This window comes from Saccopteryx leptura, chromosome 3 (genome assembly GCF_036850995.1).
Source record: "Saccopteryx leptura isolate mSacLep1 chromosome 3, mSacLep1_pri_phased_curated, whole genome shotgun sequence".
In the NCBI taxonomy this organism is placed as follows: domain Eukaryota; kingdom Metazoa; phylum Chordata; class Mammalia; order Chiroptera; family Emballonuridae; genus Saccopteryx; species Saccopteryx leptura.
The window spans coordinates 372,345,845-372,364,671 of record NC_089505.1 but is presented as its reverse complement, the minus strand read 5'-3'; the positions used below and the strand labels follow the sequence as shown (position 1 = coordinate 372,364,671).

Genomic DNA, 18,827 nt, shown 5'->3' with positions numbered 1-18,827 from the left:
TTCTAGGAGGCCCTCCCTGTGACCCAATATACAGTGACAGCCTGGCCTGACTAGTGGTGGCACAGTGGATAGAACACCGACCTGGGCCCCTGAAGCCCCAGGATGGAAACCCCAAGGTCACCAGCTTGAGCAAGGGGTCACAGGTTTGGCTGAAGCCGTGTCCCCCCCCCCCAATTAATGAACTAAAGTGTTGCAATGAATTGATGCTTCTGTCTCAAAAAAAATTTTTTTTAAATAAATAAAATGACATTCCAGCCTTGACCAGGCAGCTCAATTGGTTGGAGTATCATCCTGAATTACCAAAGTTGTGGGTTTGATCCCTGACCAGGGCACATACAATAATCAACCAATGAGTGCATACATAAGAGTTAATATTTCTCTCCCCACCCCTAAAAATCAATAACATTTAAAAAGTTAAAAATAACAAAATGAGGCGCTGGCCAGTGGCTCAGTGGATAGAGCACTGGCCTGGTGTATGGATGTCCCAGGTTCGATTCCTGGTCAGGGCACACAGGAGAGCCGACTATCTGCTTTTTTCCCACCCCTCTTTTCTCTCTCTCTCTTCCTCTCCCACAGCCAGTGGCTTAATTGGTTCAAGCATGGCCCCTGGGTGCTGATGATAGCTTGTTGGCCGGAGCCTCAGCCTTGGGCACTAAAAATAACTCGGCAATTGAGCGTTGTCCCCAGGTGGGGTTCCTGGGTGGATCCTGGTTGGGGCATATGCAGAAGTTGTCTCACTACCTTCCTTCCTCTCACTTTAAAAAACAACAGCCTGACCAAGCGGTAGTGCATCGGATAGAGCATCAGACTGGGATGCGGAGGACCCAGGTTCGAGACCCCGAGGTCGCCAGCTTGAGCACAGGCTCATCTAGTTTGAGCAAAAAAACTCACCAGCTTGCCCTGGCCGGTTGGCTCAGGGAGTCCCGGGTTCGATTCCTAGCCAGGACACACAGGAGAGGCGCCCATCTGCTTCTCCACCCCTCCCCCTCTCCTTCCTCTCTGTCTCTCTCTTCCCCTCCCGCAGCCAAGGCTCCATTAGAGCAAAGATGGCCCAGGCGCTGGGGATGGCTCCTTGGCCTCTGCCCCAGGCGCTAGTGGCTCTGGTCGCAACAGAGTGACACCTTGGAGGGGCAGAGCTTCGCCCCTGGTGGGCGTGCCGGGTGGATCCCGGTCGGGCGCATGCGGGAGTCTGTCTGACTGTCTCTCCCCATTTCCAGCTTCAGAAAAATACAAACAAACAAACAAACAAAAAACCTCACCAGCTTGGACCCAAGATTGCTGGCTTGAGCAAGGGGTCACTTGGTCTGCTGTAGCCTCACGGTCAAGGCACATATGAGAAAGCAATCAATGAACAACTAAGGTGTCGCAATGAAGATTTGATGTTTCTCATCTCTCTCCCTTCCTGTCTGTCCGTCCCTCTCTCTGACTTTGTCTCTCCCACAGAAAAAAACAAAAACGAAATGACAGTCCAGTTCTCCCATACCCCTCCCTCCCATTCCTGGGATGTTGGCCAATTTTCTGCATCACTTAAAACCCACTAACAATCTACACGGATTATTTATTATATGTTCTGTAATGTCTTCCCTTTCCCACTTTGTGGCTCCATGAGGTCAGAGACTTAAGACACTGGAATGAAATGTCCACACTGAAGCACATGCTACATAAGGCCCAACTAAAAGAACTAGGAATCTGCAGAAAAGCCTAGGCCTGGACCCAAGCTGTGATGGGCCAGATGGCCCAAGAGCAGTGGTGCCCATCAGTGGCCAGGGGAGGGTGTGTGGGATGACACCATGTAGGAAGACATGTTCTTTATAGTTAGTTGCTTTACTTCCAAAGAAAGGGAAGACTGCTGTGTTTTTCAATCAAACAGAGAATGACATGGTTGCATTTATACACTCTCACTAAAGAGTGTCTCCTGGGCAGAGTGGGCTTCACTCTGGAGACGTCTGAACAGCCGCCCCGGGTGACCAGAGCAACTGGGAGTGTGGGTCAGTCCTGCAGTCTGTGCTCGCACCTCTTCTCCAGGTCAGCCATCTCCTTCAGCACCAGGGCCACACTGTACCGGAGCTCCTGGAACTTGACTGTGGGGACCTCGAAGCGGTGTGCTGACCCATCAGAAAGTGTCAGCTGCATCAGGACGCTGGGCTGCAGGGAGCGGGCCAGGGTACTGGTGGAGATGGCCACATCCACCCTCCACCGAAAGTCGGCAATATGGGGAAGCCAGGCGCCCTGCTGCTTGGCCACAGAGTCAAGAAGAGGCCGCTGGCTCCCAAACACCACACTGGTCAAGTCCATGACCAAGTCTTGGGGGATGCAGAGCTCCTGAAGCTGGTTCTTGAAGGCGTCGGGCTTCAGGCTGGCCGGGGACAGCCGGAGGGCCTGCTGGAGCAGCGTGTGGGTGCCAGCAAGCAAGGCACCCAGTCGTTCCTCCGACAGGTGTGCATCAACCCCGAGGAGCTGCACAGCCTCACGACAGTCCTCTCCCTGCAGGCTGCTGACCACTAGCTTCAACAGCTTTCTGAACGTGCCCCTGTCCAGGTCTCCCAGGAGCTGGGGCATTGCTGCTACCTCAGGGGAGAGCTGGGCCCCCAAGAAACACACCTGGCCACTGTGGCTATCACCAAGGTGATGCAAGTATGGAGCTGCAGCCCCCACTGCAGACATTGCTGCTTCCTCCTCTTTGATCAGCCAGCCCAGGAGCAGGTCCCAGCTGCAACTGTCTGGAGAGAGCGGAGAGAAGCCCAGTGACGGAGGGCTGACCTGGTTTCCACCTCCAAGACACTGACAGTATGAACCCCTGAGGACAGCCCATGGGATGGGAGGCACCCTGGGAGCAGGTGGTCCGGGCAAGAGGGGTTGGCAGGAGTTGGCAGGGCAGACGAAGTAGGAAGGGGAGAACCGGGTAACAGGAGAGCTGCCAGTAGCCTGCAGGAAGGAGCCGACAGAGGGCCCGGTTGGAGTCCTGCCCTGAGCGCGCCGCGCCGCCCCAGACACCTCTAAGGTGCACACGAGGTGCAGTCGGCGTCCTGCTGCCCCGCCCTAGGCTGCACCGAATCCGCGGGCCGGCGCGCTACTGCCGCAAACATGATAGGCCTCCGGCCTCCAGATCTCCCCGGACGCCGTAACCAAGAGGCCGCGTCCCGCTCAGCTGTCCCCTCCCAAGAGGTACGCCCCACTCACCACGCTCCCAGGCCCGAGCAGCCCCGTACCTGGCGCTCACGGTCTGGAGCGGAACGGCCTGGCAGACAGCAGCGGGGCGGCCGGAAGCGGAACCTGGTTCCGGAAGCGAGCCAGACACACTTCCGGAAGTTCTAGGACACTGGGAGGACCGGGCCCTCTCTGATACATGGACGAAAGAGGTTTTTCTCATTCCACACAGGTTGGGAAATACGGACAGACTATTTACAAGAAAGAGAAAAGGAAATAGAGAAAGGCCTGGCCCGAGGATGGAGAGGCGAGTTAAGCGAATCCAACTACGCTCGAAGAGCAACGCCGGACAGTAAGCTCAACGTCCGGGGTGCAGCCTGCCCCCGCTGTCCCACCGGCCTCCTCCCCGGAGCCCCTCAGCCAGCCAACCACCGACGGCGCAAATCTGTGGTCCTAGAGCAGTCCCGGAAGTGCCGGGGCGGGACCGCGCTGCGTTTTCCGGCCCCCTCGGCCTTTAAGGGAGAGAGACACCGGCGGGAGCGCCTCATTCGGGAGCATCGCGGCCCCGCCCCTCCCGCAGGCCCCGCCCCCGGCCCCGCGGACCCGCTACTCCCAGGTGTGCAGAGGCTTCTGCGTGCTCGTTATCCCGAGAAAGGGATGCGTGCCGCCGGCGGGGCCCGATTGCAGACGGTGGAAGATCTGGCCGAGCGGGCGGGTTCGATGGGAGGTGTGGGTGGGGCGGGAGGTTGTAGCCGAGGTCGCGACGCGCATGGGCGGCCGCGCGGAGGTTTAAAGGGAGACCCGTTCGGTGGAAGGTTCTGCCGGGTTCGGCTTGGCCGCGGGGAGAAGCGGCGGGCTGTGTGTCTGACGTCCTTGGCCGCCAGCGCTCGCGGGCCGAGAGGAGGCCTCAGGGGAGACTGTTGGGAGAATAAGGACCTCAGCTTGGCCTGAGGGGCGGCGAGGATATGGGAGGCGACCCAGGAGGATGGGGACGAAGGGGTGACAAGGGGGGCAGGCTCCTGGCTGCGCGTGGGCAGCTCAGCTGCACCCGCCCCCTCGCACCCCCTCTTGCCCTGTGGGTCGGTGCGGGTGAGGGCTGCACACCAGCTGGGCCACTGGAGCTGCCAGCTTTCACCTTTCAGCTATGGGTCCATTTGGGCTCGGGCTCTGCCAGTTGTAGGGACTTTCTGTGTAAATCGACAGTCGGCCAGGCATTGGGTCCTGCTGCAGAGTGACCTGTTTCTGGCCAGCAACTGATGTAAAAGCAGCAGGAGGCTCCTCCAGGAACCCATTAATGCCGCCCTTCACCTTTTCACCCTTCACTCCTCTTGGGCCCTGGAAGTTAATGGAGAGACTTAACATTGAGCGGGTCTGAGTGTGGTCCCCCTTCCTCTGAGGGTGAGCGAGGGGAGGCCCTGGTCAGGGCAGCCTCCCTCAGACCCTGAGTCTTCCTTCAGATCCTGCTTCCCCAGGATGGCAGCTGCACTCGGGCTACCAGCACCCCAGGTGAGTTCATCTTCCTCCCTGCCCTCCCTCCTGCAGAGCGGTGAGCCCAGCTCATGGAGAAGCCGGGTGTCCCGGAACCCAAGGACAGGGCTCTGTGACTGTACTCACGCCATCCCCAGGGAGAGGGACTCGGGTCTCAGCCAGGTCCCCATGGCCGAAGAGGGCGGCTGGTCCTCGGGCTGAGCGCAGCAGGTGTGCCCAATGGGCACAGTCCCGGGGCAGCGGCCACCTGTCGTTACAGGAGGCGGTGCCACTGACATTCCAGGACGTGGCTGTGTACTTCTCTCGTGCGGAGGGGCAGCAGCTGGGTCCAGACCAGAGGGCGCTGTACAGGGACGTGATGCTGGAGAACTACGGGAATGTGGCCTCGCTGGGTGCGACTCTTCCTTGACTTGTGGCGGGGGTCTCCAGGGAGCTCAGGGGCTACTTCTAAACTTTGGAGCCCAAAGAGTAGGGTCCTACCCCTTGCCCCCAGGTACCAGTCTGGTCTCTGCCTGGCTCCCAATTGCAGATTTGACTCTGCATGTGGGTGCCCACCTGTGTCCCCTCAGGAGCAGGAGAACTAAGTTACTGTCCTTCAGCGCTCACTCTCAGCCCCTGCTTCCCTGACTAACCTCTTCCACTCCCCCAACACAAACACTTTGATCCCTGCCCCACACCCACCTCCTGGTGGGAGGGCTCCAGGGAAATTACCCTTCTCACTGGCCTGGAAGATCCAGCAGGCAGTACTCTCCCGCTCTAGCTCCGCAGGCCACACTAATTCCTCAACCTCAACAGGACTCCCTGTTCCTAAGCCGGAGCTGATCTCCCAGCTGGAGCAAGGTGAGGAGCTGTGGGTCCTGGATCTTGTGGGAGCTGAAGAACCAGAACCCTTGAATAGCTGCAGCACAGGTAAGAGTGGGTGGGGGCTGGTTAGGTGATGGGACTCACTTACCCCGGCTCCTGGGGGCCGTCTTGGACAGCACTGTATGCGCCTATGGACATGTGCACCTGCTTTTAATTAATGGCTCTCATTTTCTGACTTGTTTGCTTTTATTTTAAAAATACACAGTTCTTTAAGTCATTAAGGAAGTTTGCATCTAGTAATATTCTTTATGCTAAACCTGTATAATACCCTCATTTCTTCTTTATATGATACCCTTTTTTCTTTTAAAGATTTTATATATGGATTTAAAAAAAAATTTTTTAACAAAGTATATTTTATTTATACATTTTTTTTTTTTTTTTACAGAGATAGAGAGTGAATCAGAGAGAGGGATAGATAGGGACAGACAGACAGGAATGGAGAGATGAGAAGCATCAATCATTAGTTTTTTGTTGCGCATTGCGACACCTTAGTTGTTCATTGATTCTTTCTCATATGTGCCTTGACTGGGGGCTACAGCAGACCGAGTGACCACTTGCTTGAGCCAGCGACCTTGGGTCCAAGCTGGTGAGCTTTTGCACAAACCAGATGAGGCCGCGCTCAAGCTGGCGACCTTGGGGTCTCGAACCTGGGTCCTTGGCATCCTAGTCCGACGCTCCATCCACTGTGCCACCGCCTTGTCAGGCTATATATGGATTTTTTTTTTTTTTGTATTTTTCTGAAGTTGGAAACGGGGAGGCAGTCAGACAGACTCCCGCACGTGCCCGACCGGGATCCACCAGGCATGCCCACCATGGGGCGATGCTCTGCCCATCTGAGGCGTCGCTCTGCTGCAACCAGAGCCATTCTAGCGCCTGAGGCAGAGGCCATGGAGCCATCCTCAGCGCCCGGCCCAACTTTGCTCCAATGGAGCCTTGGCTGCGGGAGGGAAAGAGAGAGACAGAGAGGAAGGAGAGAGGGAGGGGTGGAGAAGCAGATGGGCACTTCTCCTGTGTGCCCTGGCCGGAAATCGAACCAGAGACTCCTGCACGCCAGGCCGATGCTCTACCACTGAGCCAACCGGCCAGGGCCTATATATGGACTTTATAGAGAGAAGTGAGGGGGGAAGGAGGAACTATCAACTCAGTTGCTTCATTTTAGTTCATTGATGTGCTTGTCGTATGTGCCTTGACTGGGCAAGCCCAGGGTTTTGAACTAGTGACCTCAGCGTTCCAGGTCAGCGCTCTGTCCACTGTGCCACCACAGGCCATGCATAATACTCTTTCTGTTCTTCTTTATACAGTAGCTATTGGTTATCTACAAGGTTTATCGATTTCACAAGCTTCTATCGTTTTTCTTGGCATCTCTCTCTTAGTCAATAGTAATTTTTTTAAAGGTTTTATTTATTCATTTTAGAGAAGGGAGGAGGAGGGGAGGAGCAGGAAGCATCAACTCCCATATGTGCCTTGACCAGGCAAGCCCAGGGTTTCGAACCGGCAACCTCAGCATTTCCAGGTCAACACTTTATCCACTGCGCCACCACAGGTCAGGCAGTCAATAGTATTTTTATTTGAATGTTTACCTTACTCTGTTGAACATACCTTTCATTAGACTTGTCAGCTCTGTTATCTTAGACTCCCAGACACTAAGACAATCTGTGATGTCTTCTGCTTTCTTCCTTTCTCTCCCATTTTTGGTCAGTTGTCAAAGCACATAACACATCATCACTCATATTCCTACCTTTGTTAGTACCCTAGATCTGCAATTATCCAAATTAATCCAATTTTCTCCATCTCCTGGTTGGATGGAATTTAGCCTCTGTAATGTAAAGTTGTTGAATTTTAACAAAGAGACACAACTGTGTCAGACAAACCTCTACAAGATACAGAACATCACCATGATCCAGAAGGTTCCCTGGGTTTGCAGTACAGGTTACTGAGGGCATGTATGCCTTTTTTGGGGAGCTAGAGATAAATTAAGAGCTGAATAGTTTTTAAAAACCGTGGTTCTTTTTGTTAGTTTTTAAGATTTTATTGAATTTTTATTTTATTTTATTTATTCATTTTTAGAGAGAAGAAAGAGACAGAGAGAGAGAAGGGGGAGGAGCTGGAAGCATCAACTCCCATATGTGTCTTGACCAGGCAAGCCCAGGGTTTCGAACCGGCGACCTCAGCATTTCCAGGAAGATTTTATTGAATTTTTGAGAAAGAGAGAAGTGGGGGAGGAGCGGGAAATATAAACTCATAGTAGTTGCTTCTCCTGTGTGCCTTGATCAGACAAGCCCAGGGCTTCGAACCTGCAACCTCAGTGTTCCAGATTGATACTTTATCCACTGTGCCACCACAGGTCGGGCAAAACCATGGTTCTAACAGCCAGTTTTGTGGTAATTTTGACTAATGTGTTGTTTGCTATTCTGATCCTGTAACGGGATTAGGCTTTTTTTGTATGTTGAGTGCCGTGCTTTTAACAGAATGTCCAGTGTGGTGTTCAGCTCTCTATCTAGTCATTACATGGATTTCCTTGGGTGAGCTCTTCACATCAGGCATCCCATACAGTGCTCAGGAGAAGGGACCCCTTTTAGGAATCTGAAGTCAGGGGGTGGCAGATGGGCAGCCGGGGAGACAGTGTGGGTGTGAGGACAGGGCGCAGCCCCCACGGAGCGGTGTGGTGGCCGGACCTTTCATTGGGTGGGAAAAGGTGGCGCTGTTTCTCTGGGTTCTGTTGTCATGCAGGAGCAGTGGTGAACACAGGTGCCCTACTGTAGAAGTCATTACCCAAATGCCCCAAAGTGTGTTGAGGACAGATACCCGAGGGGAACCTGATGAGCATTGGATAAGGAAGAGGATGTTTCTTTTTTGTGTATGTGACAGAGACAGGACAGACAGACAGGAAGGGAGAGAGATGAGAATTGTCAATTCTTTGTTGCAGCTCCTTAGTTGTTCATTGATTGCTTTCTCCTATGTGCCTTGACCAGGGGGCTACAGCAGAGCAAGTAGCCAGCGACCTTGGGCTCAAGCAGGTGAGCCCACGCTCAAGCTGGCGACCTCGGGGCTTTCAACCTGGGTCCTCCGCGTCCCCTTCAGACGCTCTATCCACTGCGCCACTGCCTGGTCAGGCAGAAAGAGGATTATTTTTTTTACAGAGACAGAGAGAGGGACAGATAGGGACAGACAGGCAGGGACAAAGAGAGATGAGAAGCATCAATCATCAGTTTTTCATTGCTATACCTTAGTTGTTCATTGATTGCTTTCTCATATGTGCCTTGACCATGGGCCTTCAGCAAACCGAGTAACCCCTTGCTCAAGCCAGCAACCTTGGGTCCAAGCTGGTGAGCTTTGCTCAAACCAGATGAGGCCGCGCTCAAGCTGGTGACCTCGGGGTCTCGAACCTGGGTCCTCCGCATCCCAGTTCGACGCTCTATCCACTGCGCCACCGCCGGGTCAGGCAAGAGGATATTTCTTGCTGCCGGTATGTGCTGGGGGGCTGAGGCACCGCTTATCCTGGGATCTTGCTGCAGCACACCTGCTTGTGGGCTGGTTGCTGTGACATGTTTCAGCCTCCTTGGGCGGGCCTCTGCTGTCACACTTTGGAGTGATTTGTCATTTTACACGTGCTGTGCTACCACAGGCCACCCCTGGGAGGCAGCAGAGCCTCACTCCTGCTGTTCTTTGCTACCAAGGTGACCATCAGGAAGTTCTGGGCAGAGGTGTGTAAATCATGCCTGTTCGTTTATGTCCTTGTTTTCTGGGTTCTGTTTTGGCACTTTTGGATGGATTCTGGTGATGTGTGAACCAAGAGTTCTGCTGGGTCTGTCATAATGCTGATGACCGTGACTGAGGTCACTCACATGATGGAAACATCTCTGTCCTTGCAGAGTTGAAACATGTCATAGTGGAACGTTTTTACCTGAGTGTCTCAAAGAAAAGGTAAAATAAGCATGACAGCATGAGATCTATTTTTAACTCGCAGTTACATTAATATGAGATAGCAGGGAAGAAACTAGAAAATTTTTTGATGGATTTTAGAGAGAGAAGCACTCATTTGTTGTTCCACTTAATTGTGCATTAACTGGTTGGTTTCTTTTTTTTTTTTTTTTTTTTTTACAGGGACAGAGAGAGAGTCAGAGAGAGGGATAGACAGTGACAGACAGACTGAAACAGAGAGAGATGAGAATCATCAATCACCAGTTTTTTGTTGCGACATCTTATTTGTTCATTGATTGCTTTCTCATATGTGCCTTGACCGCGGGCCTTCAGTAGACCAAGTAACCCCTTGCTCGAGCCAGCGACCTTGGGTCCAAGCTGGTGAGCTTTGCTCAAACCAGATGAGCCCGTGATCAAGCTGGTGACCTCGGGGTCTCGAACCTGGGTCCTTGGCATCCCAGTCCAACGCTCTATCCACTGCGCCACCGCCTGGTCAGGCGGTTGGTTTCTTTATGTGCCCCCAACCAGGTATCGAACCTGCAATCTTGGTGTTTCTGGACGATGCTCTTACAACTGAGCTAACAGGGTGGAAACTGGAATTTTCCAGGAATTTGTGATTAATTAAAAGGAGACTATAGACTGACCAGGTGGTGGCACAATGGATAGAGCGTTGTTGGACTGGGAAGCAGAGGACCCAGGTTTGAAACCCCAAGGTCGTTAGCCTGAGCGTGGGATCATATACATGACCCCATGGTTGCTGGTTTGAGCCCAAAGGTTGCTAAGTTAAAGCCCAAGGTTGCTGGCTTGGCTGGAGCCCCCTAGTCAAAGCACGTAGGAGAAAGCAATCAATAAACAACCAAGGTGTGGATGCTTCTCATCTCCCTTTTCTATCTGCCCCTGTCTCTCTCATTAAAAAAAATAAAAAGCCCTGGCCGGTTGGCTCAGCGGTAGAGCGTCGGCCTAGCGTGCGGAGGACCCGGGTTCGATTCCCGGCCAGGGCACACAGGAGAAGCGCCCATTTGCTTCTCCACCCCTCCGCCGCGCTTTCCTCTCTGTCTCTCTCTTCCCCTCCCGCAGCCAAGGCTCCATTGGAGCAAAGATGGCCCGGGTGCTGAGGATGGCTCTGTGGCCTCTGCCTCAGGCGCTAGAGTGGCTCTGGTCGCAGCAGAGCGACACCCAGGATGGGCAGAGCATCGCCCCCTGGTGGGCAGAGCGTCGCCCCTGGTGGGCGTGCCGGGTGGATCCCGGTCGGGCGCATGCGGGAGTCTGTCTGACTGTCTCTCCCTGTTTCCAGCTTCAGAAAAATGAAAAAAAAAAAAATTTAAAAAAAATAAATAAATAAATAAATAAATAAAATAAAAATAAGAAGCCTGACTAGGTGGTGGCGCATTGGATGGAGCGTCGGACTGGGATGCGGAGGACCCAGGTTCAAGACCCCACGGTTGCCAGCTTGAGTGCTGGCTCATCTGGTTTGAGCAAGGCTCACCAGCTTGGACCCAGGGTCGCTAGCTCGAGCAAGGGGTTGCTCGGTCTGCTGAAGGCCCACGGTCAAGGCACATATGAGAAAGCAATCAGTGAACACCTAAGGTGTTGCAACGAAAAACTGATTGATGCTTCTCATCTCTCTGTTCCTGTCTGTCCCTATCTATTCCTCTCTCTGACTCTCTCCCTGTCTCTGAAAAAATAATAATAATAAAATAAAAATAAGGAAATATAAAAACAAAAAAAGGAATACTGACAAAATATAATGCATAATTAACATTAAGAATCATCGCCTGACCTGTGCTGGCGCAGTGGATAAAGCGTCAACCTGGAAATGCTGAGGTCGCCGGTTTGAAACCCTGGGCTTGCCTGGTCAAGGCACATGGGAGTTGATGCTTCCAGCTCCTCCCCCCTTCTCTCTCTCTGTCTCTCCTCTGTCTCTCCCTCTCCTCTCTAAAATGAATAAATAAAAAATTAAAAAAAAATAAAAATAAAAACATTAAGAATCATCGGAGCGTCCCTGGTCAGTGGCTCAGCAGATAAGAGCTTCAGCCCAGCATATGGACATCCCAAGTTTGATTCCTGGTCAGGGCACACAGGAGAAGTGACCATCTGCTTCTCTTTCCCTCCCTCTACCCCTTCTCTCCCTTTTCCTCTCCCACAGCCAATGGCTCCATTGGTTTGAGCATGGCCCCCAGCACTGAGGCATAGCTCAGTTAGCCTCAGGTGCTAAAAATAGCTTGGTACTCAACATCAGCCCCAATGGGGTTGCTGAGTATATTCTGGTTGGGACACATGTGGGAGTCTACTTCACTATCTCCCCTACTGTCTCCTAAAGAAAAAAATAAAGAAGGATCATAAAAGAAAATGAACTTTTTTTTTTTTTTAAGCGAGTGTAGGGGAGATAGAGACAGATGCCCATGTGCGCCCCAACTGGGATCCACCCAACAATCAGTTCCTTCACTGGCTGTTTGTTGGTTGCTTGTCATGTGTCCTTGACCGGCCAAGTCCAGGGTTTTGAATTAGTGACCTCAGCATTCCAGGTCAGCACTCTATTCACTGTGCCACCACAGGCCAGGCAGAAAATCAACTTTTAAAGAATTCTGTAATTATTTAAATTGTACTCAAGAAGATTCAGTGGGCAGTTCTTTTTTTTGGTGGCAGAGAGAGGGACACATAGGGACAGACAGACAGGAAGGGAGAGAGATGAGAAGCATCAATTCTTTGTTGTGTTTCCTTAGTTGTTCATTGATTGATTTCTCATATGTGCCTTGTCCGTGGGCCTTCAGCATACCGAGTAACCCCACACTCAAGCCAGCGACCTCGGGTCCAAGCTGGTGAGCTTTACTTAAACCAGATGAGCCCGCGCTCAAGGTGGCGACCTTAGGGTCTCGAACCTGGGTCCTCCACATCCCAGTCCGACGCTCTATCCACTGTGCCACCACCTGGTCAGGCAGGCAGTTCGTTATTTTACAGCATTTTACAATATTAGGATTTTTTTTGTAATAAAGAGTCCATTCAAGCCTGACCTGTGGTGGCGCAGTGGATAAAGCGTCGACCTGGAAATGCTGAGGTCGCCGGTTCGAAACCCTGGGCTTGCCTGGTCAAGGCACATATGGGAGTTGCTGCTTCCAGCTCCTCCCCCCTTCTCTCTCTCTGTCTCTTCTTCTCCTCTCTAAAATGAATAAATAAAAAAGTAAATAAAAAAACCTTTAAATTAAAAAAAAAAAAGTCCATTCAAAAGGGCCATTGATTTGTATTTTTAATATTTTACCACATTTTAATAGTAACTGATGTTCATGCTGTGTTTCCATAGAGTAAATCCCAAGGTCACTTTGTTATTATTATTAAAGCCAGGTTAAGAAATACAGTTTCAGTTTGTTTGTTTGTTTGTTTTTTAAAGCAAAGTAGGGCCCAGCCTGTGGTGGCGCAGTGGATATAGTGCATTGACCTGGAATGCTGAGGTTGCCAGTTTGAATCCCTTGACTTGCCTGGTCAAGGCACATACAACAAGCAATCGATGAACAAGTAAAATGAAGCAACTAGGAGTTGATGCTTCTTGCTGTCCCCCCTTCCTCTCTCCGCCGACCAGGACAGTTTCAGCTGTTTGATATGCAAGTCCAGGTCTTCCCATAGATTGAAAAGTGCCCTATCGCCCTGGCCCGATAGCTCAGGTGGTTTGAGCATTTCCTGAGGCGCAAAGGTTGCTGGTTAGATCCCCGATCAGGGTTCATACAGGAGCAGATCAACGTTCCTGTCTCTCTCTCTTCCTCTCTCACTAAAATCAATAAATTAAAAAAAAAACACCAACTTTGCTAAACAAACAAGCAAGCTAAACTGGTGGAGGCGCATTGTACTGAGTCCGCCTGGGACCCTGACATCCCAGTTTTGAAACCCTGAAGTCGCTGACTTGAACACGGTGATTGGCTTGAATTTGGGATCACTGACTTGGTCCCAGGGTCGCTAGCTAAGCTCAGAGTTTGCTAGCTTGAGCCCAAAGGTCGCTGTCTTGAGTAAGGGGTCACTGGCTCGGCTGAAACCCCCAGTCAAGACACATGAGAAGGAATCACTGAACATCTGAAAAATGCTGCAACTACAAGTTGCTGCTTCTCATCTCTCTCCCTTCCTGTCTATCTCTTGCAAAAACAAACAAATCTACGTTTCATTTTCAATTGTCTGCTAGCAATGCCATTACCACAGGCATAGAAAACCAGGGCATTTCATTTTCCTTTGAGATTTCCTTTATTTTAATATGGTATTTCAAGTAATGAGCTTTTCAAACTGAGAAGTGCACATTTTCTCATCTTACATATATGTATTTTATATTTCATATCAAAAACTTCAAATATTGGCCCTGGCTGGTTGGCTCAGTGGTAGAGCGTTGGCCTGGTGTGTGGGAGTCCAGGGTTCGATTCCCAGCCAGGGCACACAGGAGAAGTGCCCATCTGCTTCTCCACCCATCCCCCTCTCTTTCCTCTCTGTCTCTCTCTCTTCCCCTCCTGCAGTCAAGGCTCCATTGGAGCAAAGTTGGCCCAGGCGCTGAGGATGGCTCTGTGGCCTCTGCCTCAGGCGCTAGAATGGCTCTGATTGCAGCAGAGCGACGCCCCAGATGGGCAGAGCATCGCCCCCTGGTGGGCATGCCGGGTGGATCCGGTCGGGCACATGCGGGAGTCTGTCTGCCTCCCTGTTTCCAACTTCAGAAAAATACAAAAAAAAAAAAAATTTGAAATATTATTTACATAAAATTATTATCGCTTGTTTCTGGAAGAGAAAACTGTGGGTGAGCCCTTGCTCAGCTGGGCCTACCTAATGGTCTGAGCCCTTGACCAGTGGGGAAGTAGCCCTCAGATTTTGGTCTTGGAGAGAGGACCCTGCTCTGTGACCCTTTGCATCTCCATATCAATTTTAAAATCAGCTTGTCAAAAAAAAAAAAAAGTCTGCCTTTTGATCAAGGTTGTATTAAATTAATTTGGGAGAAATTGTTTCTTTACTATCTGACAATTCCAATCCATGAACTTGTTCTCTCTCTTATCTAAATCTTTAATGTCACGTAGTAAGGAGCTATGATTTTCTGAGGAAAATTTGGTTAGATTTATTCCTCGGTATTGGATATTTTTTCCACGCTAATGTAGATGGTCTTTTCCCTCTCTCCCTCCCTCCCTCTTTTGTGCGTGTATGTTCTGTATATTACTTTCATTTCTCTTTTATATTATAGCCAGGGCAAAGTACCATTTTCTCTCCAGAAATATTTTTTATTTTGAAAAATAACTTACATGAAATCACCCCACTTATAACCTGTAGCACTTACTGAATTTTCATGAATTGGACCCAGACACATAACTACCAAATAAGAAACAAAATGTTATCAGCAGCACAGAAGCCCCCTTTCTGCACCTCTCGTCCCGGCTTCCCCCAGGGTAACCACTAAGTTTTGCTTGGTTTTGAACTAATATGAACTGAATTGTTTTTTCCCCTCAGAATTACCTGTGTAAGAGGCGGGTATGCTATCGTGTGCCACGTTGTCTTGGTGGGTCACTGTGCCACCACAAAGTCATGTATCCCACTGCTATTCCCTCTTCGGGCTTAAGTGATTTCTCTTCATTGTAGTTTTCTAGTTATTTATAACTGTTTGTATACATGGACATGTCACTAACGCTTTAATTTTTTTGTTAAGCAAACTCCATAAACTATGACTGGTTCTGATTTCCTATGCATGGTGGTTTGGTTTCTTCCTTTCCACTCTTTTTCCACGTTGCTTCTCTGTGGTGTTGCTCTGGCTGGGGAGTACTGACTAGGAGGCGCTGGCCGTCTGTCCAGCTCAGGTGGGACGTCCACACTCACCACCACCGAGGCTGCACAGAGTGTGTTGCAGGTGTTTGGGAGATACTAGTCCCATGGTACACACCAAGGAAGTTTCCTTCTGGTTCTGGTTCTCTTCAGATTTTGGCTCTTTTTTTTTTTAAATCAGAAATGAATGTTGAATTTTATCAGAAATTCTTTCAGCATCTGTTGAGATGACCATGTGATTTTTCTCCTCTTTTCTACAAATGTCATGAGTTACCCTGGCTGACTTTTCTTGTGAGACACTGAGCTTGCAGCCCTGGAGTTATTGAACTTGCCTTCCCTGTTATATTTTACTAGCTTTGGCTTGTGGTGTTTTATTTAAGGTGTTTGCACCTATTGTTATGAGTGAGATTGACCTGAAACTTTCCTTTCTCATACTGGTGGTGTCACAAGTTGGTATTGTAGTCGATAATCTCACAAAAGGAATTCGGGTGTTTATCATCACTGTCTGTTTTCTGGGTGTAACTAATAAAAAATAAAAGAGAAAAGGAACCATCACACAAGTACTTTGAGATGTTTTTACTCTGTGTATTGGCCATCTTTACTTCTGAAATCTTCGTCACCTGTATTAACCTTTTGCATAATGCTTTATAGGGGCTTTTTTTTTTTGACACACCATGGATATTAACCTTGATGGATGGTTTTCTCCAATAATGCTTTTCTGCTTTTATGCAATAGGTTCTGAGATTGGGACCAAGAATGAACTGTCCATTCTAAACCAGAAATGCTCTGAAAAAGTAAAAACCCCAGAACTGGTATCAAGAAGTTTCCCGGGGTATAATTCGCAGGCACCTGAGTTGCAGGAAACTTGGGACCCTGAGAGTAAAGAAGGACAGTTGGGGGATTCTGTTGGGCATAATTTGAAGAAACTCCATCTTCACAAGAGAGTCTTTAAGAAAGAAACTGCCATGTACAGAGAAGAAAGAGCCGAGGAGTGCGGTGCATTTGATGGAAACCTGAATCTGAGTCAGAGTGCTGTTAGGCTTCAAAGAAATAAAACAGGACAGAAGGCCTTTATATGTGATATATGCAGCAAAGCCTTCCGATACAATTCAGATCTAAGTAGACATCGGAGGAGTCACACAGGGGAAAAACCTTATAAGTGTGGCCAGTGTGGGCGAGGCTTTGCCCTCAGCTCAGGCCTTATTCTGCACCATCAGATTCACACTGGAAGCAAACCATTTAAATGTAATGAATGTGGGAAGACTTTCCGTCTCAATTCACACCTACTTCTCCATCAGAGAATTCATACTGGAGAAAAACCTTTCAGGTGTAATGAGTGTGGGAAGGCCTTCAGTCGAAGCTCATCTCTCATCCAGCATCGTATCATTCACACAGGAGAGAAACCGTACAAGTGTAATGAGTGTGGAAAAGGTTTTAGCCAGAGCCCTCAGTTAACACAGCACCAGAGAATCCACACCGGCGAGAGGCCACACGGATGTGATCAGTGTGGGAAGGCCTTCAGTCGAAGTTCAAGCCTTATTCAGCATCAGAGGATCCACACTGGAGAGAAGCCCCATGTGTGCGACCAGTGTGGGAAGGCCTTCAGTCAGAGCTCAAGCCTGTTTCTTCATCACCGGGTGCACACTGGAGAGAAGCCCTATGTTTGCAACGAGTGCGGCAAAGCCTTCGGTTTTAACTCTCACCTCACTGAACACGTAAGGATCCACACAGGAGAGAAGCCCTATATTTGTAATGAGTGTGGCAAAGCCTTTAGCCGGAGTTCAACCCTTGTTCAGCATCGAAGAGTTCACACCGGGGAGAAACCTTATCAGTGCATTGAATGTGGGAAAGCCTTCAGTCAGAGCTCACAACTTGCCCTTCACCGTAGAGTTCATACTGGAGAGAAACCCTATGAATGTGGTGATTGTGGGAAATCCTTCAGCCGGAGGTCAACCCTTACTCAGCATCAGAGGGTCCATACTGGAGGGCCCCCCCGGGCATGCCGAAGGTGTGGTCCAGCCTTTGTTCCTGGCTCCAACCTTAAGCCACATGGACAGATGCACACTGGAGAGAAACGCTCTGTGTGTGATGGACGTAGCAGAGCCTTCAGCCACAGCACAGACCTCGTTCTGCATTGGACAATTCACAAGCGTTTCATGTTTTCAGAATCAGTTGCTGTGTAGCTTTTTGAAGCTAGCATCTTTCATTTACCAAATACTGCAGATTCATTGTGATGTTGTGTGTGCCAACAGTTCCTCCTTTTTTACTGCCAACTAGCATCTGTTGTACGGATGTGGCCATTTGTTGATATGTTCCCCACTGAAGGGTCCTTGGGCTGCTCTGTCTGGGGAAAGTGTGAATAAAGCGGCTGGAAGTATTTACAACCGGCTGTTTTGTGGATGTAACTTCTCCCTTCTCTTGAGTCACAGATACTAGTGGGATGTGAGGCTACATGGTAAACTTGTGTTGATCTTGTTAAGGAGCTGCCAGACTGCTTTTTGCATCCTCCCGGGTAATGTATGAGTTTAGTTGACTTGAATCCTCACCAGTTATTATTATTATTATTATTATTTTCTTTTTATTCTAACCATCTTAGTAGGGACATCATGGTATCTATCATTTTAATTTTGAATTTCCAGTTTATTGTGATTTCAGCAATATGCTTCTATTTAAAGAGTTTCACTGGGAAGTTTGAGAAACACTGGACCAGTTCATCTCTGTGGTGGGAGCACCCTACCATCCTGACTCAGGTCTGAGATTGCCTGGAGGACTCTTCTGTCTAATCCACTCTTCATTCCCTCCAGGCCAACTCAGATATGACCCCTTCAAGCCCCTTCCTCAATTAATCTCTGCTCCTACCCTTCCCGTGTTTTCTTAGGGGATTTGGGATCACTTCCACATTTGGTTTAACATTTGTCTTGGGGTTTACGTGACTTACTGCACCTGCGCGTGCTCTGCCTCTCCCATCAACATTAAAATTCTGAAGCCCAGAACCTCTTCCCAGTGCAGGCTTGGCCAGCCTCAGTGTGGTCTTTGTGGAAGGGTCTGCAGACCTGGTCTTTTCTTCTGTGTTGGGCTTACGCTGTGGCCTTTCCCTTCATCTCTAAAATGGGGCTAGCCTGACCTGTGGTTGCGCAGTGGATAGAGCCTCAAACTGGAGCACTGGGCTCACTGGTTTGAAACCCCAGGCTTTGCCCGGTCAAGGCACATATGAGAAGAAATCAACCACGAGCTGATGCTTCTTGCTGCTCTCTTTCTCTCTAAAATCAATACATAAAGTCTTTTATCCTATTTCTATTTTATTTTATTTATTTATTTATTTTTTCATTTTTCTGAAGCTGGAAACAGGGAGAGACAGTCAGACAGACTCCCGCATGCGCCCGACCGGGATCCACCCGGCACGCCCACCAGGGGCGGTGCTCTGCCCCCCAGGGGGCGATGCTCTGCCCATCCTGGGCATCGCCATATTGCGACCAGAGCCACTCTAGCGCCTGAGGCAGAGGCCACAGAGCCATGCCCAGCGCCCGGGCCATCTTTGCTCCAATGGAGCCTTGGCTGCGGGAGGGGAAGAGAGAGACAGAGAGGAAAGCGCGGCGGAGGGGTGGAGAAGCAAATGGGCGCTTCTCCTATGTGCCCTG

The 18,827-nt window shown here is 50.0% G+C and overlaps 2 protein-coding genes across 6 annotated transcripts in view; one reads left to right on the top strand and one right to left on the bottom strand.

Annotated features, from left to right (window-relative positions):
- Positions 1 to 18,607, top strand: part of LOC136401470 (zinc finger protein 7-like) — a 35,736-nt gene extending 17,129 nt beyond the window's left edge. Inside the window, exons 1-5 of one of the 4 annotated variants that reach the window (XM_066379779.1) lie at positions 3,680 to 3,763; positions 4,605 to 4,653; positions 4,895 to 5,027; positions 5,431 to 5,544; positions 15,925 to 18,606. In XM_066379779.1, the coding sequence (XP_066235876.1) occupies positions 4,621 to 4,653; positions 4,895 to 5,027; positions 5,431 to 5,544; positions 15,925 to 17,372 (1,728 nt within the window). In that variant the 5' untranslated portion in view covers positions 3,680 to 3,763; positions 4,605 to 4,620 and the 3' untranslated portion in view covers positions 17,373 to 18,606. Of the gene's footprint in view, positions 1 to 3,679; positions 3,764 to 3,845; positions 3,863 to 4,604; positions 4,654 to 4,894; positions 5,028 to 5,430; positions 5,545 to 15,924 lie in introns of those variants that run through there. The other 3 variants (XM_066379782.1, XM_066379780.1, XM_066379783.1) reach the window with 3 other exon arrangements.
- Positions 1,806 to 3,579, bottom strand: COMMD5 (COMM domain containing 5). 2 transcript variants are annotated; one of them, XM_066379824.1, is made up of 2 exons: positions 3,181 to 3,579; positions 1,806 to 2,720 (listed from the first exon to the last, which is right to left on the bottom strand). In XM_066379824.1, the coding sequence occupies exons 1-2, from the start codon at positions 3,368 to 3,370 to the stop codon at positions 1,990 to 1,992; spliced, it is 921 nt and encodes a 306-aa protein (XP_066235921.1). In that variant the 5' UTR covers positions 3,371 to 3,579; the 3' UTR covers positions 1,806 to 1,989. The 2 variants fall into 2 exon arrangements, with proteins under 2 accessions (XP_066235921.1, XP_066235922.1); XM_066379825.1 differs by having other exon boundaries at positions 3,210 to 3,337.
- Positions 18,608 to 18,827: the final 220 nt, after the last annotated feature.